We start from the raw sequence: 21,531 nt of genomic DNA on the forward strand, positions 1-21,531 counted from the left end.
TTTCCTTAATCTTTGGCTTCCTAGTATCCTTGACCTTTGCTTCAACCCTGAACCAGTCTTATGACTTGGTTTTGGCCAACATAATGCAGTAGAAGGACCTCGTGCAGTTCCCAGCTCAGGCTTTACAAAGCCTGGTGCTCTTCTTCCTTGTGGACACCTGAACCTAAATGAGGACGAGCCTGAGCCACATTGCTGGCTAATAAGACACATCATGTGGAAAAGAGCCCAACTGCCCCAGCCAAGGTCATTCTAGACCAGCCACGTGCTTTCCAAACATATGAGAGATCCCAGCCTTTCAGTAAAGATGCCTACCCCATGCACAGGTGATCTCAGACACATGGATAATCTCAGCAGAGTCAAGACCTACCTAGCTAACTGGTAACCTTGTGAACAATAGCAAATGCTTATTGTGTCAAACTACTGAGGTTTTGGGTGTTTTGATACCCAGAAATAAATAACTGGCAGACACATATTTACCTATACCTTTTTTCCTTATAGCACCAGTATCATATAATTATATTATCAACAATTTGCTCCATTTGTTTAATTTTTGCTTCACAACATAGGACAAACCCTTTAAAAATTCAGCACATTAAAATTCAATACTATCTGATTTTTAGAAATCTATAAATTATTAAAAGCGTCAATTCAATATAATTTTAAATGTTTTGTCAAAGTAATACATTCATGAGACAGTCCATAGTACAGAAAAGAATACAATAAAAATCATATTTCCCAGTACAACTCTCCCCACCTTTAGTCCCACATACTAGATGTAATTTCCTTCAATTATTTTTGTTTTGTTTTGTTTGGCAGTAACATTTGGAATTCTCAATGACTATTATAGCTCTGTGTTTCCTGAAATATGGAACATAAACAATGCCATTGACTACCTCATATGAAAAATGAGATGCAGCTCACTTACATAGCCACATATCTGGTCTATTCTACTTAATATTTGATGATGTCATGATGTTCAAACTTTTTATTGATTAATTGTGAAACCATAAATAATATATTTAACCCTAATTTCTTCTTTCATCAATGTTGCTCAGTAGCTAAAATTTTCTCTATGTAAGTTGATTAATGTTGCCCTCATACCTTCTCACTTTCAATTATATCATTATATTTTTGCAATTTTTATCATAGTAAAATGCCATAACAAAATTACAAGCTTAACAATTTTAAGTGTACAGCCAAATAGTATTAAATACATTCATAATTTTGCACAAAAATCACCCATCTACCTCCAGAATTCTTTCTATCTTGTAAATCTGAAACTTTATAACCATTAAATGACTCTTCATTTTCTCCTGCCCTAGCACCTGGCAATCACCATTCTACTTTCTGTCTCTGTGAATCTGATAATCTAGGTACCTCATATAAGTGTGATCATATTGTATTTTTGTGTGTGTGAATGGCTTATTTTACCTGGCATAATGTCCTCAAAGTTCCTCTATATTTTAGCATATGTCAGAACTTCCCTCCTTTCTATGCTAAATTGTATTTTATTATATCTATATACGATATTTAACTTATCCATTTTTCAGTCCATGGATACTTTTGTTGCTTCCACATTTTAGATATCATGAACAACGTTGCCATGAACATGGGTGTATAAATGTATCTTTGAGACCCTGCTTTCAATTATTTTAGGGATGTACCCAAAGGTGGAGTTTCTGGATCCTATGATAATTCTAGCTTTAATTTTGTGAGGAACTTCCATACTGTTTTCCACAGTGGTGCCATTTGACATTCTCACCAACAGAGCACAGGGTTCCGATTATTCCACATCCCTGCAAACACCTGTTATTTTCCGTTTGTTTGTATATTTTGATGGGAGTCATTCTAATGGGTATGAGGTGGTATCTTATACTTTTAAACACTATCTTCTTTCATTCTATTGCTGGCGGTAAGTCACAGCCAGTCGTCTTCATCAGCCAGGTACAGATGTTACATGAGCCATAAAACTCGAAAATCCAGTTAGTTTCTTCCACTTCATTTTCACTCGTCCACCATTTTCATTGAAATTATATTGTCTATTAGAGAATCTAAAAAGATACAGTTCATACAATCTAAAAAGATATAGTCTTTACTTTTATCGAAATACCAAATGTTGACTATGCAAGCTATACTGGTAAATGTGCTCTTTGTTGTTGACAGAGGAGGACTGGGCTGCCTGTGGTTTCCTGCAGAAGAGAGAAAGGACAGAAGGTCAAGATGGTTACCCCTCACTGCCTTCATCCCATCCTTCATTATGATTCTTCTTCCATCTTCTGCCATATGCTTTTGCCATTTCCCTCGACTTCCATCTGTGACCTCTGTGTCTATTTAGCAAAAAGTACTCAGGAATATCTTTGTAAAACCTAAGTTAAATTATGTCACTTCTCTTTTCCAAAGAACTGGAAGGGTTTCCTATCTACTCAGATAATTTTTTTTTAAAGATTTACCATGTGATGTTCAAGCACATTGTGATGAGGCTCCTCACTGTTTCTCCTAATTTGTCTCTGTCATTTCCCTCACTTGCATTCTCTTTTGGTCACACTATCTCATTGTAGTTCTTTTTAAACATGTTCAGCATATTTCTGCCCCAGGGCATTTGCACTTGTATTCTGTGCTGGAACACCTCTCCTGCATAAGAACCACATGATTCACTCTCCAACTCTGTCCATTCTTTATTCCAATTTCATTATTTCAAGGAAGGTTTTCCTGAATAAAGTACCTATAGTTGAGCATGTATTTTCTACAGTCCAATAACTGTGGCTGAATGTCAGTAATGAGACAGCCAAGTAAAAAGGGCTCCCTGGCAGAACCTCCCACCAGCCTGTGCACTGGGAAAAATGCTCACTGGGGTGGAGCCTTGGGAAGTTCATGCCATTTGCAGCAGGGAGAAGCCTGGCCTCTCCTCTTCCTGGGTGGTACCTGGTATTCAATCTGCGAGGCAGGAAGGGCATTAGCAGAGCTCTGGCTCTGAGAATGGTCTGTTTCCCATTTTTTTCCTTTTCACACAATAAACCCTGCCCTCCTCACCTTTCAGATTGTCTGTGAGCCTAATTTCTCATGGTCGTGTGACAAGGACCCCATCTTTAGCTGAACTAAGGAGAAAGTCAACAACAGTAATGTGATATGTGCACTCAGGACCAAAGCCCTGCTTTCCCCATAGATAGCTCCTGTGTTTACTCTGTTTTGTTCAAGGTCTGATGCAATGTTTGGTAACCAAGTGTGGCAGGTGGGAGAGAAACAGAGAGAGAGACAAAGAGAGGGAGTGTATGAGAGATAAATGAATATAATTAATAATGGTAATATTTGTACATTATTATTTTAATAATTACTAACCTAGGACTTTCATTATGTATTACATTTTGCTGCAATTTTCCTTACTCCTTGATTGATTGTATAGTTGGGGGAAACTAAATGCATATAAGTAGAATAAAAAAGAGCAAATAAATACTCACCAGACTACATCAATAAAGAAGACTAACTTGACCATACAAGCAGTCAGCTGTCATTGGTCATTGAACTTCATCACCAATATAGCTCTTTAATTTATTTCGCCCTCCAACAACTCTCAACACTTACATTTTCAATTGCCAGGAAAGAGGTAGAAATCTCTTGTCAAGGTTGCTCGTTCTATGGTGGGCATCTGGGCTTTAGCCTGTGGAACTTCAAATGATTTCTGTACCTAAAAGAAAAAACAGTAAATGAGATATGAGGGATTTTGGATCCTCAGAAAGCATCTTACACCATGAACCAGGAAATGCCTGAATGAAGAGAGCTTCCAGGGTTGATAGGACCAAGCCCATGGATATTCCAACTCCTTAAAACTGCTACTCTACCTCTTAGAATTGACACCCCATGTCATACTGTACACTTTACATCAAAATAAACACTGCATGCCTAGTCAAGGCTTTTCAACCTCCATTTTCTCTATTTTCCATTTTTGACCTACAGATGTGGAAATCAATTAAATATCCTTTGGGATATGCTCATGAGAACCAGATATGGAAGACTTAGTACTTTCAACCCCCACCAATGCTGATTCTTCAATTTAAGGAGAATTAAATCCCAGAATCTTGCTTTAAGGCCTGAACATTGAACAACTTTCATGCCCACACCACCACGCTGACCTCTGAAATCTTATGCATGGACTGATCAATGAGATCCTGCTTACCGTAAATCCAATATTTCTAGTTCTTTTTCCAGGAATACCCTCAAAAGTCCAATGTATAATTCCTAATCATCCAAAAGGATTTACCTTCCCAGTTCTCTATTCACAGAAACCCCATCTCAATTTGTGGTACAATCTTCTTTAAACACCAGTGGTATATCTTCCTTTTCCCACAAGAGTTTTGCTGTTCTCTATAATTTTTAATTTAGAAACAACCACACTTTCCTGTGTTAATACCAATCCTATTTTCCCTCAAAAAGAGAAGGAACATTTATCTATTCATTTATGCATCTATTTATTCAATATATATTAATTGAATGTCTGCTATATGTCAGGCATATTGAGGTGCTGAGCAAATCCCCGCCATCCTGAAGTCTGCATATTAGTGAGTACATACAGGTAAAAAACAGACACTAAATAAACTATTAATATATGCTTAATGGGAGGAGGTAAGAACTGTGGAGAAAATAAAGTAGGAAGGATGGGGAATAAGGAATGTCCCAAGTTGGGCAAGGAGTAGCAAACCTTCCCTTCTGCCCTTTCCCGTGGAAAGAGTGATTTTTTTTATTCCCTCTTACGTGCCTTTATGAATTCTACCACAATCTGTAATTGCACAGTTTTTTGTTAACCCATATTTCCAGTATCCATATCTCTCACAAAAGTGTGAGTCCTAGGTAGTCTTAAGCCATGCAAGCCTCATTTACCCTTTTGTCATCAGGATGAAGCCCCTCACCTCCATCCAGTTTTTATTCATTTAGTAAATTAATCAAAATTATTTTAAAATATTTTCTATTCTCTGAATTTTAATAACTTATAACCCAAAACAGGAAGCTTATAGCTGATATTATTTTGTTTTACTTTGCTCTTCTTCTGGGATATATTGACATTTTCTTTCTCTAAACCAGATTTTAAACACCTGAATGACAGAAATCAGGTGCCATACTACTTTTGCTTGCCTGAAGAAGTGTGTCATTTTTATTCAATTAGTGAATAATGATAAATTCTTTCTGAGCAAATAAATAAATGACTAGAAAAGGAAATGGAAGCTTACCTTCCGAAATATTTCCATTAGGTGGCAGCAGCAAGAATATTTCTGGAAGCATGTGATGAGTTCCATGATGAAGATGGAGCCCCTTGTGCGGTCTCTCCAGGACACGTTATCTATGATGATACAGCCTGGTATGCCTTGGGCTACGACTTTCACTGTGTTTTTGTTTATACTTTTGTTTTTCCATAGCTTGGGAATTTACTTGATAGATTTATGAAAATCCCTTATAACCTAACATTTACTTAGGTTTCACACAGAGGAAACAGAAAAGCTGGCAAAGGTTGAACAAAAAACACAGTTTGTAAGCATTGTAAGAGATTGCATAGTGATTGTATTTTGATTCTTGGAACTGACTTCTTATTATAGGCCTCATGTTCATTCACTTTGCTTAGAAAAGGGGATTTGAGAAATAACTGGAATTGTTCCACTTTACAAAGGAAAGAATAGAAGCTCAGAAGGATGAATAAACTTTTAGGTTCAGTGAGGAAGCAACAAAAAACTGCTGTTGGGCTCCAAGATTGTTTACAGATTGCACCATGATGTCTTCACCATATAATAAACAAAATAGATGAACACATCCAAAGTTTCAGTTATAGAAGATTAAAATATCATAGAAAAATACTGTATAATATGGTGCCAATAGTAAATAATACTGTCTTATATACTTAAAAATTTGCAAAGAGAGTAGATCTTATGTAAATTATCCTTATCACACCCCTGCAGAATGATGATAATAATAAATAGAGAGCTGGAGGAATCTTTTGGAGGAGAGATGTTTACAGCGTACATTTGGGTGATGATTTTAGGGATGTGTACTAATCTCCAAAATTTTTGACTTGCATACATTAAATATGTACAGTTTTCATATGTCAGCTATGCTTCCATAAAGTGGTTTAAAAATAAGACTTGAAAATTTACAACTTGGAAAGAGTAAAATATAAAGCCCTTTAGGATGATTACCTAGAGGTGAAATACAAACGACTGTTTCCTGTAATTAGACCTAATTAGCCCTACCCTAACATTTCTTACTTTTTTTAAAGTGCATTCACATTTTTATCTGGACAGTTAATAACATTGCTTTTTGTAGGATCAAGTGGGATATATGTAGAAGAGGGCTTGAAGTTGATCATTTGGAAAGACAGCCAGTACTGGGATCCATAAAACTTCTATTCAAAATGTTAAATGGATTTATTAAAAAAACAGCATCCATCATTTATGTTTACATGGTGTGTGGAGAATGGGATTCCTTGTATTGTATTGCTTTAATATTTGGTGTGCCTTAGACTGTAAAGTGTAACACTTGTAATAAAAGTACAATTTTTTAAAATGTGTGCGTGGGAGGGGGAAGGAATCTGTTCTCACAGCACACATAAGATCATGCAAAATATATAGAGAGCACACACCATTCTCTCAGCTCATTGTTGCATAGGGCCTATCTTGATTTCATAGAATCATTCAAAGGTGGCCTCAGCACCCCCAAATTTTTGACTTTTACTAAAAGACACATACGTGGTGTTGAAGAACAGAAAGCAATGAAGTCCTTCTCCTTGTGGATCTTGCGAACAGAATCTGCCTCCAGGTTCTCAGATGACTGTGAAGAGATGACTGCCAAGGATGCTGGAGAGTCTCTGACCCAGAGTTCCCCATGTTTTTCTGTAGAGACATCAACTTTCTTTTTTTTTTTTTTATGTTACTTTAAGTTCCAGAATAGAAATGCGGAACGTGTAGGTTTGTTACATAGTTATGCGTGTACCATTGTGGTTTGCTGCACCTATCAACCTATCATATAGGTTTTAAGCCCACATGCATTAAGTATTTGTCTTAAGGCTCTCCTTCCCCTTGTCCCCCACCCCCCGACTGGCCCCAGTGTGTGATATTCCCCTCCCTGTGTCCATGTATTCTCATTGTTCAACCCTCACTTACAAGTGAGAACATGTGGTGTTTGGTTTTCTGTTCCTGTGTTAATTTGCTGAGGATGATAGCTTACAGCTTCATTCATGTCCCTGCAAAGGACATGGTCTCATTCCTTTTTAGGGCTACACAGTATTCCATGAGATATATGTACCACATTTTCTTTGTCCAGTCTATCATTGATGGGCATTTGGGTTGGATCAAGAGACATCAACTTTTTATACACTGATGTGTCTCACTTAGCATGGCTACCACAATTGCCCACCTTGTTATTTTTCAGTGTTCTTTCTAACTAATTTCATACATACATACAGAGCCACACACATGCAAACACACACACACATTTTGCTTTGTCTCTAGTGTCATTCAACAATGTGTAAATTAATAGTGAATTTATCATGTCGTTACCAGTTTTCAGTTAAATTATTGCTGCTTTCTTAAAAATACAAAACAAAACATACATCCCAATAGTCATGAGGTAATTGGAAGTCAGGAATAAAAAGAGGGAGAGAGAAGATTGACTTAAATCCCCTCAAGTTTCCTTAACTCCCAACTCATTTTCTCTTCAATAATTATGAATAAATAGGGTGCTTGTATCACATAATAACTTCAGTTTCAAGTGCAAATTCTTCAGAAACCACATCATGTCAACATGTCTGTAAATCATTTACAAATCAAGCTATCATGTACATGATTCCATTTCAAAGTTTGAATATTTCTGTTTAACTTTGATTTAGGGATTCTGATGATCTCCTTCACCACTTACTGCGGATAAAATTGTACAGAAATTTCTCCACTGATGAGACAATTTCTTATTATATCAGCCCCTTAGGTAGAGTTTCTTCATAATTCAATGTACTTTATTTGCACTGGATGAGGTCTAACATTGTTTCCCCTAAATATAAACCAAACATCACAATCCTCTGCATACACCTTCAAAACTGTTAGATGTTCAGCCTCAGCACTCACCACCTCTGCAGGCCTGGACAATGATGACCTTGGGTTTGTCCTTTAGACTGACGCAGTTGTGGCTGTTGAATATTTGGAAGATGGTGTCATAAAGCAGCACATCTGGTTTTTTCTCATCATGCACAGTTCCGCAGATTCCCTCCAGGATGCCATGAGACATGAGTACCAAGAACGTGCTGTCGGAGGACTTGTGCTCTGGTCGGGCAGCAAATGCCCTCAGCGCTGACTCCATATCCTGGAAAAGAGCAATGTCTAACTTCAGTCGGAGAAGCATCACAATTAATGGGACCTCCTAGATTTACCATGAGCGAAACAAGAAACATATGTAACATCCGGGTCGTGGTGCTTCACATAGCACTTACTCAGTCATGACAGCTGTTTTATGTTTTTTTGTTTTGTTTTTTCCTTTGTAATGGGGCTGTGGGTTCCTACTTTTTCTCCCTGCTGACACACCATACACTGACTTCTTAATATATTGTATATTTTTATATGTTACTTATATTACTTTTTTTATCTCAATCTTTTCTCTCCTTTCCTAAGAAGAGTCATGTGTTATAAACGCATCACACCACTGTCCTTGTAAAACCCAACGTACGTTGCTTAGAATAAAATCAATCTTCTGGCCTGACCATACTCATCCTTACACTATGTCTATTCTGCTTCAATCTCTAGTCACACTGATCTTCTCTTGTGCCTCACATGTGCCAGTTTCATTTTCAGCTCAGCTCTTTCACAGGTAGCTGCCCCTACTGGGAAGGCGCTGCATTCGCATCTTCCCAGAGCCATCCCATTCCTTCCCGTAGTGCCGTCCAACTCCTGTGTTCTCTCCCCACAGAGGCTTTTCTGGACCAACCCAAAAACATCGCACCACATCCAACATTGTCTCTCATGTTTCCTTTTTGCTTACTTTGGATTCTCTTGTTATTCTTATACAGACACATACACACACTCATTATCTGAAATTGTCCGGTTTTGATTATATTGTGAGATTTTATCTCCACTCTAACCTAGATCCTTGTAAATTTGAAGCTTCTTGTATCATTTACAGATTTATTCACAGTATCAGGAAAAGCTCTTGGCCTCAAAGTTTGGATTTAATATTTGTTTTAAGAGTGCACTCCTGGGCCGGGTGCGGTGGCTCATGCCTCTAATTCCAGCACTTTGGGAGGCCAAGGCAGGCAGATCATGAGGTCAGGAGATCGAGACCATCCTGGCTAACAAAGGTGAAACCCCATCTCTGTTAAAAAGAGAGAAAATTAGCCGGGCGTGGTGGCACGCTCCTGTAGCCCCAGCTACTCGATAGGGCAGGAGAATCGCTTATGGAAGGTGAATGTTGCAGGGAGCCGAGATCACGCCACTGCACTCCAGCCTGGGCAACAGAGTGAGACTTGGTCTCAAAAAAAAATAAAAATAAAAATAGAGTGCCTCCTGCCTAAAACACATTACTCTGTGATTTTATGTGGAATCTTGGGGCTACATCCCAATCACCTGATCTTATTGGAACTCAATAACAATTGTGAAAATACATGCCAATCATATTTTGTCTAGTTTTGTGGAGTTGAGGGTATTTGAGGCTCAAAAGAGACACTGATTTATGTGTTCAATAATTTCATTTGCTAGTGCATGTGCGCATGTACACACACACACACACACGCACACGAACCCAGAGGTTGTTAAACCTTGTTGAACTTCTGTAAAGCTAACTAATTATTAGAAGAATATGTGTTGCCTATGGATGAGTGTGAGATGGCTTAGGGGTTCTTACGCTGGCTGTGAGATTCTTTTCTTCAACCACGGTGTAGTCCAGGCCCTGAAGCAGCCCTTTCATCCCCAGGATGTCAAACTGAGCCCCATCCCTTGCAGGCAGATGATCAAACTCTGTATTGCATATGATGAGAGCCAGGCGTGTGCGGTCCTCTCTCTTTTTTATTGGATAGATCTGCAGGAGATGGAGATGAAGCAATTTTGATTACCCGAGTCTCTTTTCTACCTGCATATGCCTCACAATTTTGCTTTTTTAAGACCTCATGCAGCTGCCCCCTTCCCTATCCTCTATCAGAAGACACTGCCTTCCTTTCTCTCAAGAGCCCAGAGCAAGAACCAGGACGTATCTGGAATGATTATTCAACCTTCTTGTCTCTCTAGAGCCCAGAGCAAGAACCGGGACATATCTGGAATGATCACTCAAGAATCTTGAGGAAACTAGAATAATTCCTACCCCCTTCCTTCTCCTTTTTCTTCTCCACCTACACAAACATTTCTTATATTCAGGTTCAAATCAAATTTCATATAAACCAAGAGGTGTTGTCATCGGCTCCAGTAAAAATAAATATAGCAAATTTTCTTTGCCCTCCATATTATGATTATTTTGGTACTATTTTAAAAACATAAACTTACAATGATTTTCAAGATTTAATTATACTTTTCAAATATATTTTATGTCTAGGCTTTTCAACTGAGTACAAACAATTACTACTCAGCCATGTTATAAACATTTTATTTTGTGGCTATATCTGAAATTGTAATAAATCCCAAATAGATACAAAAATCAATAAATGATAAAAAAGAGGAAGCTACATTTTATCATGGATTGAATGAGCATTGGTATCTGTTTGAAGCCATATAAACCCTTGCCTGCTGAAAGCATCTATCATAAAGGTTACCACTGTCACCACCCCCTCATCATTTAGTGCTTTAAGTATTTGTGCATTTATGGCTGGCACTGTGGTTCCCGCCTGTAATCCCAGTGCTTTGGGAGGCCAAGGCTGTGGATCTCATGAAGATAGGATTTGGAGAACAGACTGGGCAACATAGGGAGACTATATCTCTACAAAAATTTAAAAAAAAAAATCAGCCTGGCAAGGTAGTGTGCATCTGTAGTCCTAACTACTTGGGAGGCTGAGGCTGAGGCTGGAGAATCTCTGAGCCCATGTGTTCACGATAGCAGTCAGCTATGATCACACCATGGCACTCCAGGCTGGGCAACAGAGCAAGACCCCATTTTTAAAAATGTGCATTGCATTTAATGAAAGCAGTTGTTTCTCTCTTTTTCCCCATTTCATACAAAGAGCACAGCACCTCATCATGATTTTTTTTACACAGTCTCAGGAATTCTTCACGAGGACAAAGTTTGAGTGTATTTGTAGATTCTGCTGACTCAGGTGGTCCAGCCTCGATTTGCAGAAGAGCTGTGGGATATCACAAAATATAAATTACGGTTTCTGCCTCTGTGACCCAATTTATTACCTAAGAACCTTGAGAGTGAGAGAGAGAGAAATCCTAGGAAAAAGACTCTTTGTATGTAGGGGTTATAGCTGTACCTAATTTCCGGCTTAAGGAGATGTGTTGTGAGAATTCCCTGATAGAGAAAGCAGACTCCCACAACCCCACCAAGAAGAAAATGATTCCGATTATTCTGGAGAAAAAATCTTGATGATTTAAAGTTAAATTTGGCTTTTCTATATTCAGAAAAACAGTTTGATTTTTCCAGTGGTTTTACACTAGGGTACTCATTCATTTATTTGGACTTTCTGCTGTGTCTGGGCAAGAGTGTGCTAAATAAATACTTGTCAGAGTGCTATTTGAAATACAATGTGAGTTCCATGTGCAATGTTAAATTTTCTAATATCACATTTACAAAAGGTAAAAATAATTGTAATAATATATTTATTTAACGTAATATATTCAAAATATTATTATTTCAACATGTGTCACTAGCCACAAGTTATGTCTGGTGGCTACAAAAGTGGATGGGACAACATCCCATTTTGGATTGATAGTCCCCTCCTAGTTCACACCACATACAGATACATGTATACAACAAACGCTTAATAGAATATTGAATTCTGTACCATCCTGGTATTTTTTAAGCAACTTTTATGTGAATTAGTAATTATTCTAGAAGAAATAGGCTTCAGTTATCTTTCAACAAATTGTGAAATCACCTATATATGAAGAAAGGTTGTCTAGTGACAACACAGTACACAATAGTACTGTGTCCAAAGTCAAAGGGACAAATATTTGTATGAGATTCTGACATAACTCTGGACATCTTGTCTCTAAACTGCTGGACAGCCAACACTGTCCAACTCATGTTTTATAATGTGAGGAAATAATACATCTCTTTTGGATAAGTTTGCTTCTGAGTAATTCTGATCTATCCCCTTGTGAAATGTAATATTGATCTCTTTTGACCGATATTGTGCAAAAAACTGGGAGATTATTGAGCCCTCCTTCTGGAAAAGAAAAAGGAATTTACGTATACAAATTCGAAGAAGAATTTAGTAAGATCTAATAACAAGATTTCTTTTCATGAAAGAAATGAACAAGCAAACTTTTATGTTTGGTTACGTGACCCAACCCAGACATAGGAATCATGAGTAAAGTAATATTGTTCTGTATAAAATTTATATTGTTTTTAAATATTTCATGTATTTTTTATGTTTCAATCAATTGTTTCTGTTCATTTTTAATAATATTTTAAAGTAAATGTCTTACTAAAGTGTATGATAAAAGCATGAGTTCTGGGAATGCAATAAGTTCTAAGTGTGTAAGGAAACCATACCTTCTAAGCATCTCTTTTTTCATAGATTAAACAGTGACAGATGCTTTTTCTTCTCATTTCAGAAAAGTCTGCCAATGTGAAGACATCCAGGGTCCTGGGATATTCCTGGTCTGAGGGTATGTTTTCCTGTTTAAAGGTCTGGAGAACTTCCAACTTAACAGTCATCTCTTAATGATTTTTATGTGTCTGTGTGTAGAACAGGTGTTTTCCAGTAAAATTAGAAATTAGACAGAAATTCTATCTTATATTCAGTGGTTGAATTAGTACAAAAATATTATTTTATTACAAAATAATAAATATTATAGTGCAGTCTGCTTCCAAAGAGAGTTTCTATTAGCCTGGCAGTGCAACAAGAAGTAATGTGGAAATCAGCAGTTTAGATAAAAATTTCAATTTGAGACTTATCTGTTGTCTAATGGAACAGGAGTCTCTCAGGAATCTGCTCAGGAATCTCTTTACATTGACACAACAAGAAAGAGAGTAGTGGAGTGGTACAGGATCAGTAAAGCAATTTCCTACAGCACGTAGGGACTTACGTGGTTATCTCCTGACTAAATCAGATCATTGGTATACAGTGTGTATATATATATGTGTGTGTGTGTGTGTGTATATATATATGTAAACAGTTTGTTAAATAACAAACGAATAGCTAGGATTCTTCTTATCCTGCACTCCAGAATCCAATGCTCTGCTGGAAACCCTCAGAATTATAACCATATCCAAAGGCCTAGCCAAGGCCTGTACCTCTTCTCATAGCCCAGCCCACCCAGCTTCCTGGTCTGCTGGGCCAGTGTACTCAAAGTATTCTGGGATCGATCATTCTAGAGAAACCAAATGCAGATAGAGTGCAGAGAGCCACTGGACCCCTCCTGCAGGGATCTGCAGCTGCCTCCTTCTTGCCACAGCCTCTGCTGATCAGATAGGCTAATTCAGTTTAGAGTTTAGTGCTCATCATATATGATATCTGGGATTGCTAAAATCATTTTGAAGCCCTTATTGCTACAAATATGATTCCTATTTGTTGCATTATCTCTGATTTTTAAAAACCGATATTTTTTCCTCATGCCATTCCAGGTTTGAGGAAAAGGAAAATACTTGCAAAAGACCAGTTTAAATACTAATAAGAATGCATCCTTGCCTAAAATCTTGGACAACTATACTAGCATGTGGTTGCTGTTGAGGGGAAACTTTCCCTGTAGAGAAGGGGAGTTTATTTTGTGTAGTGAGGTTTGAACAATTTATGTTGCTTTATGTTCATGATTGTATATGATTATTGGTAAGCTGTAGTAGTTCAGGGCTGAAGATTTCAGTTTAAAGTCTATGGCAAAATGAGTCCTTCCCTGGAAAACATGAATCTGAGAACATTTAGGCTCTAATAATACTGATAATTCAATCTATGTCAAAAGTTTTGAAATGTTATAAAATTTAAACATTTTATAGTAGTTCCCTGATCATAATTTTGTAACTCACAGAAATGAGTCAGCATTGGAAAATTCTAATTTGTAGCACCCAAATAATAATTAAGAAAGCACTCTTTATTGCATGCATATACTTCATTTGTTTATTCATCACACATTAATTAGGTATCTGCTATGTGCCAGGATCTCCATTAATTACTCTTATTAATTGGTGAAGAAACCAGTTACATTCTGGTAGCAGAAACTTGGTGCATGTTACTTCTTTTTACTGAAGCGGAAAAGGGTTAAAAGTGGAGCACGTTTATTCTGGAAAATAGTGTTTAATTTTAGCTGTATTCATTTTGTGATGCCAGTGAAACACTGGAGCAGAATTGTTTTATATGCCGCTAGAGCTAAATGAGTCTGGAGCTCAGATGAGAGAGTTCTGAATGAGAGCTGGTATCTTGGAAGTTGTTGGCATGTGGTGCCTGGCATTACAATGTTTCTAGCTGTAGACAGTCTTGTGAGAAAGTGCTGGAATTGCCCACATTTCACAGGTGGTAAGACTGATGACTAGGGAGAATGGAAGGTCAAGAAACTTGCATGAAGCTGCATAGTTCACATGTGACAGAATCTAAGTTTAGGTTTAGGTATCTCCTACTAAAAAAATCTCCCTTGTTAACTATTTCTGTGCACTGTCTAAACACAAGGACACAGTTTTTTGGCTAATTGGAAATTTGATCCCATCCCATAAAAGACAAGGTGGTCTCTAACAGGACAATGACATGTTTACTGAAAATGAGAGTTTAGAAATGAAAGTGTAGGTGGATCACAGATAACACTGCATGGGCCTTGGAGTTGAATATATTCTGGAAAATTTAACATATTTATTGTGTTAGATGCAGCCTTACGTTTTACACTGGTGATCTTTTGGTCCATATCGAGAAGTGTTTGGATAAAGATTTGATGAGCCTCGCGATTCTTTCGCACAGAGTCTACCAAGATCAGGGCCTTGTCTTCAATTTTGGCATTATAATATTTTTTCTTTTCCTCTTCCTTCAATGTCACAACATCGTGTTTTGCCAAATGATTAAAAACACCATGAAGAACATCTTTGCCCAGGTATTCCAACATCTTAATTGTTTTTTTTTTGTGGTTGTCTTCTGTCAGAAATAGAAAGACTCCTTTAACTATGGGCACAGCTTAAAGAGTTCTGCCTTCACCTAAGACGTAACTCTGTAATATGAAACTCCTCTAAAAATACATTCTATTTTACCATGTCTCCAGCGAATAACACACATCTTTTTTTGCAACTGCAGAATTCTCTCACCTATGAAATTCATACCAGACTGTGCTTAGCAATTCATTTCCTCTTAAATTTGTTTTTATAGCTTTTCTTCTTCCTTCTGTGGCATTGGGAATAATGCTAACTTCCTGGTCACCTGCTGTTTTCATATTTCTCTTTCTCTTGCTCACAGCTCATGATGATGATAATTTACCTGAAATGGACACTCCCAGGACAGTCCATGCTCTTGTCTAGACTGTAAATACTACTAGACTAGACAATCTTGCCTCTTTGCTGTATTTAGTTTCCTTGGGGAAAGCACTATATCTTTGAATTTGCATTTTTAGCACACATCCTATACCCACATCTTTGTGCTCATTAACATCTTTGTGCTCAAACTTAAAAGTACTTAGCATGCTTGCTAAATACATGACTTAATGAACAAATGGATGACTGCATCCAGAGTCCTAATTTTTTCGCATCTTTTCCTCAATCAAAATTTGAAATTGAAAATAATATGATAACTAATCTAGCATGGTGAATTTATGTGACATCAGGTTAATCACTACACCTTAGCATAATTTGAATTTTTATTGGAAAATATAGATATCAAAGTGATAAGTTTTTGTGCCTGGCCCTCTTCTAATTACTGCCAGTCATTGGTAAAGCAACCAGTTGCATTCTGGTGGGAGAAATTTGATATATATTAGTTTCTTTTACTAAAATGGAAAGGGGTTAAAGTTGGAACAAATTTGTTTAGAAGAAAAAGTGTTTAATTTTTAGGTAATCATTAGTTTAACGAAGCCAATGAAACACTGGAGCAGAATTGTTGAAAATGCGTCTAAGAGCTAAATGAGTCTGGAGCTCAGAGGAGAGAGTTCTGGATGACAGTTAATATCTTGGGAGTTATTGGCATGTTGATGCCAGCCAACACAATGTTTCTAACCTTCCACAGTCTTGTGAGAAGGTACTGAAATTGTCCCCATTTCATAGATGGTAAGACTGATGATTAGGGAGCAAGAGAGGTTAAGACACATGCAGGAAGCCACACAGATTATTAATAACAGAATCTAGGTTTAGGTTTGAATATGTCTTACTACAAGCCTCTACTATTAATTATAGTGCACAATCTGAACCCAAGAACTCAGCCTTTTAGCTGATTGGAAACTGGATCCCACCCCACAAAAGACAAGGTAGTCCCTGAAAGAAAAATTATAGGTTTGGTGAAAATGATAATTTCATAAAGGAAGGAGGATAGGGGGATCACAGAAGTCACTGTGTGGGTCTTAGAATTGAACAGATTCTAAAAAATTGGAAATATCCATTGTAAAATATCCAGTCTTACTTTTTACACTGGTCGACTTTTGATCCGTATTAGGTAGGGTCTGGATAGATGTTTGTCCAGCCACGTTGTTCTTTAGCATGTGGTTTATCACCAAGTTATCCAATCCACTCTGAAGGATACATTTGAACACAGCTTCAAAATTCTTACGCCTTTTTTTTTTGCAGCTGTCTTCTATCAGAAATATAAAGACTCCTTCAACTATGGGCACAGCTTAAAGAGTTTTGCCCTTGCTTTAGACAAAGCTCTGTAATGTAAAACACCCTTGAAAATACATTCTGCCTTACCATGTCTTCAACAAATACGCATTATTTCTTTGTACCTGTAGCATTCTCTCACCCATCAAATTCCTACCAGGCTGTGTTAAACAATTCATTGCCACTTAAGTTTGTTTTTTATAGCTTGTCTTTTTCTTTTCTGCGGCATTGGGCCTAATGCTAAATTCCTGGTCATCCATTGTGTTCAGATTTCTCTCTCTTGCTCAAACTCATGATGATCTACCTGAAATGTGTGCACCCAGGACAGTGCATTCTCTTGTCTAGACTGTAAATTATTCCTACTAGACTGCAGGATCTTTCTTTTTCTCTGTATTTAGCTTCGTTGGTGAATTAACTGTATCTTTGAATTTGCATTTTTTAACACACAAGCTATACCCAATTGTGCTAATTAGCAATTTTCTGCTCAAAATGCTTAAAAGTGCTTAATCTGCTTGCTGAATACATAAGTAAACATCCAACTTAATCATTAAGTGGATAAATGCATCTAGATACCTAATTCTTTAGCGCCTTTTCTCAAACCAAAATTTAGAATTGAAAATATTGAACAAATATTATGGTAGATTAATATGACACTGAGTTAATGTATTACTCATTGGTATAATTCAGATTTTTACCAGGAGATATATATATATCCTGGTAAAGCAATATATATGTATACACACACACACATATATATATATCAAAGTAATAAAAAATCATTTATTTCAATAAAAGAGATATGATTTAAGCAGGTTGTATGTGGAAAAGCCAGATATGTCCTCTCTTCTCAGTTAACTCTATAAAGATCATTATCTAGTTCATCTAAATATAAGGATAGCTTTCACACAAAATACAGTTTATAAAGAAAACATGTCAGGACATTGAACAAAATTTTGGCCCAGAAGCACCAGACTCATTTTCCAGGTTATCTTGAGTTCATATGCCAATAATGAACCAACCATTATGAGAAAGACACATGGAAGTTACAAAACAGGAGAAAAAGTTACATTTAATAAACGTAACATCTCCTATGTATTTTTTGTGATTAAAAAATGAATTCGTATAAAGCAATGACAATCATCATTATATCATATGAGTAATTATCATGATTATTATTAATAATATCAGTAATCATTATTATAATGATTTAATAAATCAGTAACTATCATTATTATTATACTCATATAATAAATCAGTAATTATCATTATTATACTGATATAATAAATCAGTAATTATCATTATTATATCATATCAGTAATTATCATTATTATTTACAAGTCTCTCTTCTAAGTACTTTACAAATAGTAGTATACTGGACCCTCACAATAAACCAGTAGAATATTTATTATTTTATCAATTTTATAAGTCATTTAAATAATAGGTTGCCCTAAATCACATGAATTAGGGTTCAAATCCTATTTTTACACCACATTCCATAGAGTTAACCATGACAGGCTTTCAGTAATAATAGTTAATATATGTTGAACCCCCATGAGGTCAAGTGCTTTACTGAAATTTCACAAAAACTCCATGCAAAATGTATATTAAGCTCTTTTATATGGAAAAGGAAACATATACAGATAAGTTACTTAAGAAATTGAGTGTAATCCTGTGAAAAGAAAACGAAGTATATAGTAACTCTGGAGCAGGAATAGAAGTACAAGTGTTCAGAATCCAGAGCCCCAAGTCTTAAGTTATGAAATTACATTACATGATCGTTGATGAAGAGCTTCTTAAGAGAACACAGATAAGATGCTTAAGGAACTCAGAAAATATGAAAAAATTCCAGGAGGAGAGTTTACAGAGGCTTCTTAGAAGACAAGACAAAAACGTTGGTTTTAAATGCAATGTAGATGTTGGAACAGAGAATGTGAAGATTTGCGAAGAGTACACAGATTAGTTTATGGAATGTCTACTCTGCCTGAGTTCTGAAGTTCTATTTAAATTATTTGCATGCCTAGTAAATGAATATAGTATTGACTGAATGAATATGTGGAGACATATGAAAAGCAATTAACCTAAAGAGGTTTACAACACAATAAATGCCACTTATGACAAACACACAGTTAACCTCATAGAAAGAGGACAAACACACCCACTTTCACTGCTTCTATTCTAGAAATCCTAACCAGAGGAATTAGACAACAGAAAGAATTTAAAGGCATCAAAATAGGAGAGGAAGAAGTTAATGTGTCCTGTTTATGAATGACATGATCTTACATATATTAAGAAAACCCTAAATGCTCCATGAAAAATCTGTTGGAACTAATACACAAATGCAGTAAAGTTGAAGGATACAAAAACAACATGCAAAAATTAGTATCATTTTTATAATAACAACAAACTAAAAAATTGGATGATAAAAATCTCATTTATAATGGCTATAAAAAAATTTCATGAAATAATAAGGAATAAATGTAACCAAAAAGTTAAAGACGTATATACTCATAACTATAAAACATTGACAGAAGAAACTGCGTGAGATTCACAAAAATCGAAAGATATCCCATGTTCATGAATTGGAAAATATTACATTATTATGTCTATACTACCCAAGAAATCTATGAATTCAATACAATTCCTATTAAGCCTCCAATGGCATTTTTTACAGAAATATGAAAATCAACCTTAAAATTCATATGGAGTTATGAAAAAATTCAAATAGCCAAAGCATTCTTGAGTAAAGAACAAAACTGGAGGCAGCACACAACCTGACTTTAAAACATACTGCAAAGTTATAATAATCAAACATAGTACTGGCATAAAAACAAACACAGAGAACAATGGAATAAAACAAAAAGGCCAGAAATAAACCCAGTTATTTACAGTAAATTTATTTTTGACAAAGTTTCAAGAACACATAATAGGCTAAGGACACTTTCTTCAATAAATGATGTTGGGAAAATTAAATATCCAAGAGCAGAAAATTAAATATCCAAGAATGAAAACGGGCCCTTATCTGTCACCATATACAAAAATCAACTCAAAATGGATTAAGAACATAAGCCTAATAACTGAAACTATGAAACTACTACACAAAAACGTGGGAAAGCTTAATGACGTTGGTATAGACGATGATTTTTGGATATAACACTAAAAACATGGGAAAAGAAAGCAAAATTAAGATATGAGATTACATCGAACTAAAAAGCTTTTGCAAAGCCAAGGAAACAACAACCAACAGAATAGGAGTAAATATTTGAATCCATATATCTGATAAGATATTAATATTCAAAATATATAAGAAACACAATTCAATAGGAAGAAAACAAATATTACAAAATGAGCCAAGGACCAAAATAGACATTTTTCAAAGGAGGATGCATAAATGGACAACAGGTATATACAAAATGCTCAACATCTCTGATCACCAGGGAGATTAAAACCACAATGAGATAATGCCTCACACCTGTTAGAATGATTAGAATGGGTATTATTAAAAAAAAAGATAACAAGTGTTGGAAAGGATGTAGAGAAAAAGGAACTCTAGTATACTGTTGGTGAAAATATAAATTAGTACAGTCATAATGAAAAACAATAGGAAACTCCTCAAAAAGTTAAAAATTAAAATGAATTAAAAATGTTAAAAATGATGTAGCAACCCAAATATTTAGTATATGTTTTAAACGTTAAGTCAGTGTGTTGAAAAGACATATACACTTCCATTGTGATTGCAGCATTATTCACAATAGGCAAGATATAAAATCAACCTAAGTATCTGTAGATGGATGAATGGATGGAGAAAGTATCATAATGCAACAGTATTCAGCTTTAGAAAAAAGAAAGAAATCCTGTCATTTGTGACAACATTGATGAACATGGATAACATTATACTAAATAAAATAAGCCAAGCTGGGCACCAAAAAACAAATACTATATGATCTCACTGATGTGTAGACTCAAAAAAGTTAAACTCATAAAAGCAGAGAGTAGAATGGTGGTGATTAGGAGGAGGCAGGAAGTTTGGGGAGATGTTGATCAAAGGAAACAACATTTCAATTAGATAGGAGAAGTAAGTTTAAGAAATCTATTGCATCACATAGTGACTATAGTCAATGATGAATTCTTGAAAATTGTTTGACAGTGTAAATTTTAAGTGCTGTAATCACAAAAAAGATAAGCATATGAGGTAATGCATATGTTATTTAGCTCTTTAGGCATTCTACAATATATATTTCAGACATCATTTTGTACATAAGTATATAAAATATTTATTTGTCAATTAAATAAATAAAACAATATTTATAAAAAACAATTCAAGACATTTGGCTTGAGAGCCTCTTTTCATAATCTATAAATTCTCATAGCATCAATTATAAGTTTAAAATAATAAATAAATGACTCAAATTTATGGATCAGCCCAGATGTGGATCCCATATGGAAACCCATACATCCAACAATGAGACATCACTTAAAATAATCCCACAACCTCATTCAATTGAACTTTTAAAATTGAACTGCTAATTTTCTTCTATTTCCATCCTTCATTTCCTCCTCCATATAGTAAAAAATAATACCTAACTTCCAAGTGCGGGAAGGCAGCAAAACCTGGTGATATTAAACTTCTCTGCCTTCTGTATGTCTTCTTC

At 35.8% G+C, this 21,531-nt stretch overlaps 1 protein-coding gene and 1 long non-coding RNA gene across 4 annotated transcripts in view; one reads left to right on the forward strand and one right to left on the reverse strand.

Moving 5' to 3' along the window:
* LOC134740278 (uncharacterized) overlaps positions 1–21,531 on the forward strand; it is a 69,901-nt gene that overhangs the window by 31,550 nt on the left and 16,820 nt on the right. For all 3 annotated transcript variants that reach the window (XR_010127630.1, XR_010127631.1, XR_010127629.1), the window contains exon 2: positions 12,723–12,776. This is a non-coding gene — a long non-coding RNA (uncharacterized LOC134740278). The remainder of the gene's footprint in view (positions 1–12,722; positions 12,777–21,531) is intronic.
* LOC129007267 (caspase-5) lies at positions 661–16,898 on the reverse strand. Its single transcript, XM_054437879.2, has 9 exons — positions 16,688–16,898; positions 14,969–15,220; positions 11,175–11,284; positions 9,862–10,035; positions 8,097–8,331; positions 6,726–6,869; positions 5,220–5,329; positions 3,580–3,682; positions 661–2,189 (listed from the first exon to the last, which is right to left on the reverse strand). The coding sequence occupies exons 1-8, from the start codon at positions 16,764–16,766 to the stop codon at positions 3,584–3,586; spliced, it is 1,203 nt and encodes a 400-aa protein (XP_054293854.2). The 5' UTR covers positions 16,767–16,898; the 3' UTR covers positions 661–2,189; positions 3,580–3,583.

Source organism: Pongo pygmaeus, chromosome 9 (genome assembly GCF_028885625.2).
Source record: "Pongo pygmaeus isolate AG05252 chromosome 9, NHGRI_mPonPyg2-v2.0_pri, whole genome shotgun sequence".
NCBI classification, from domain to species: domain Eukaryota; kingdom Metazoa; phylum Chordata; class Mammalia; order Primates; family Hominidae; genus Pongo; species Pongo pygmaeus.

What these genes read in the sequence shown, in the direction of transcription:
- LOC129007267 (XM_054437879.2), bottom strand. Translation starts at nt 16,766, where the DNA reads ATGCTAAAGAACAACGTGGCTGGACAAACATCTATCCAGACCCTACCT. An exon ending in AAAGATCACCAGTGTAAAAC is followed by an intron (nt 11,285 to 14,968) that starts GTAAGGCTGCAT and finishes GATATCCCACAG; the next exon opens with CTCTTCTGCAAATCGAGGCT. An exon ending in TGTCCAGGCCTGCAGAGGTG is followed by an intron (nt 6,870 to 8,096) that starts GTGAGTGCTGAG and finishes ATGTCTCTACAG; the next exon opens with AAAAACATGGGGAACTCTGG.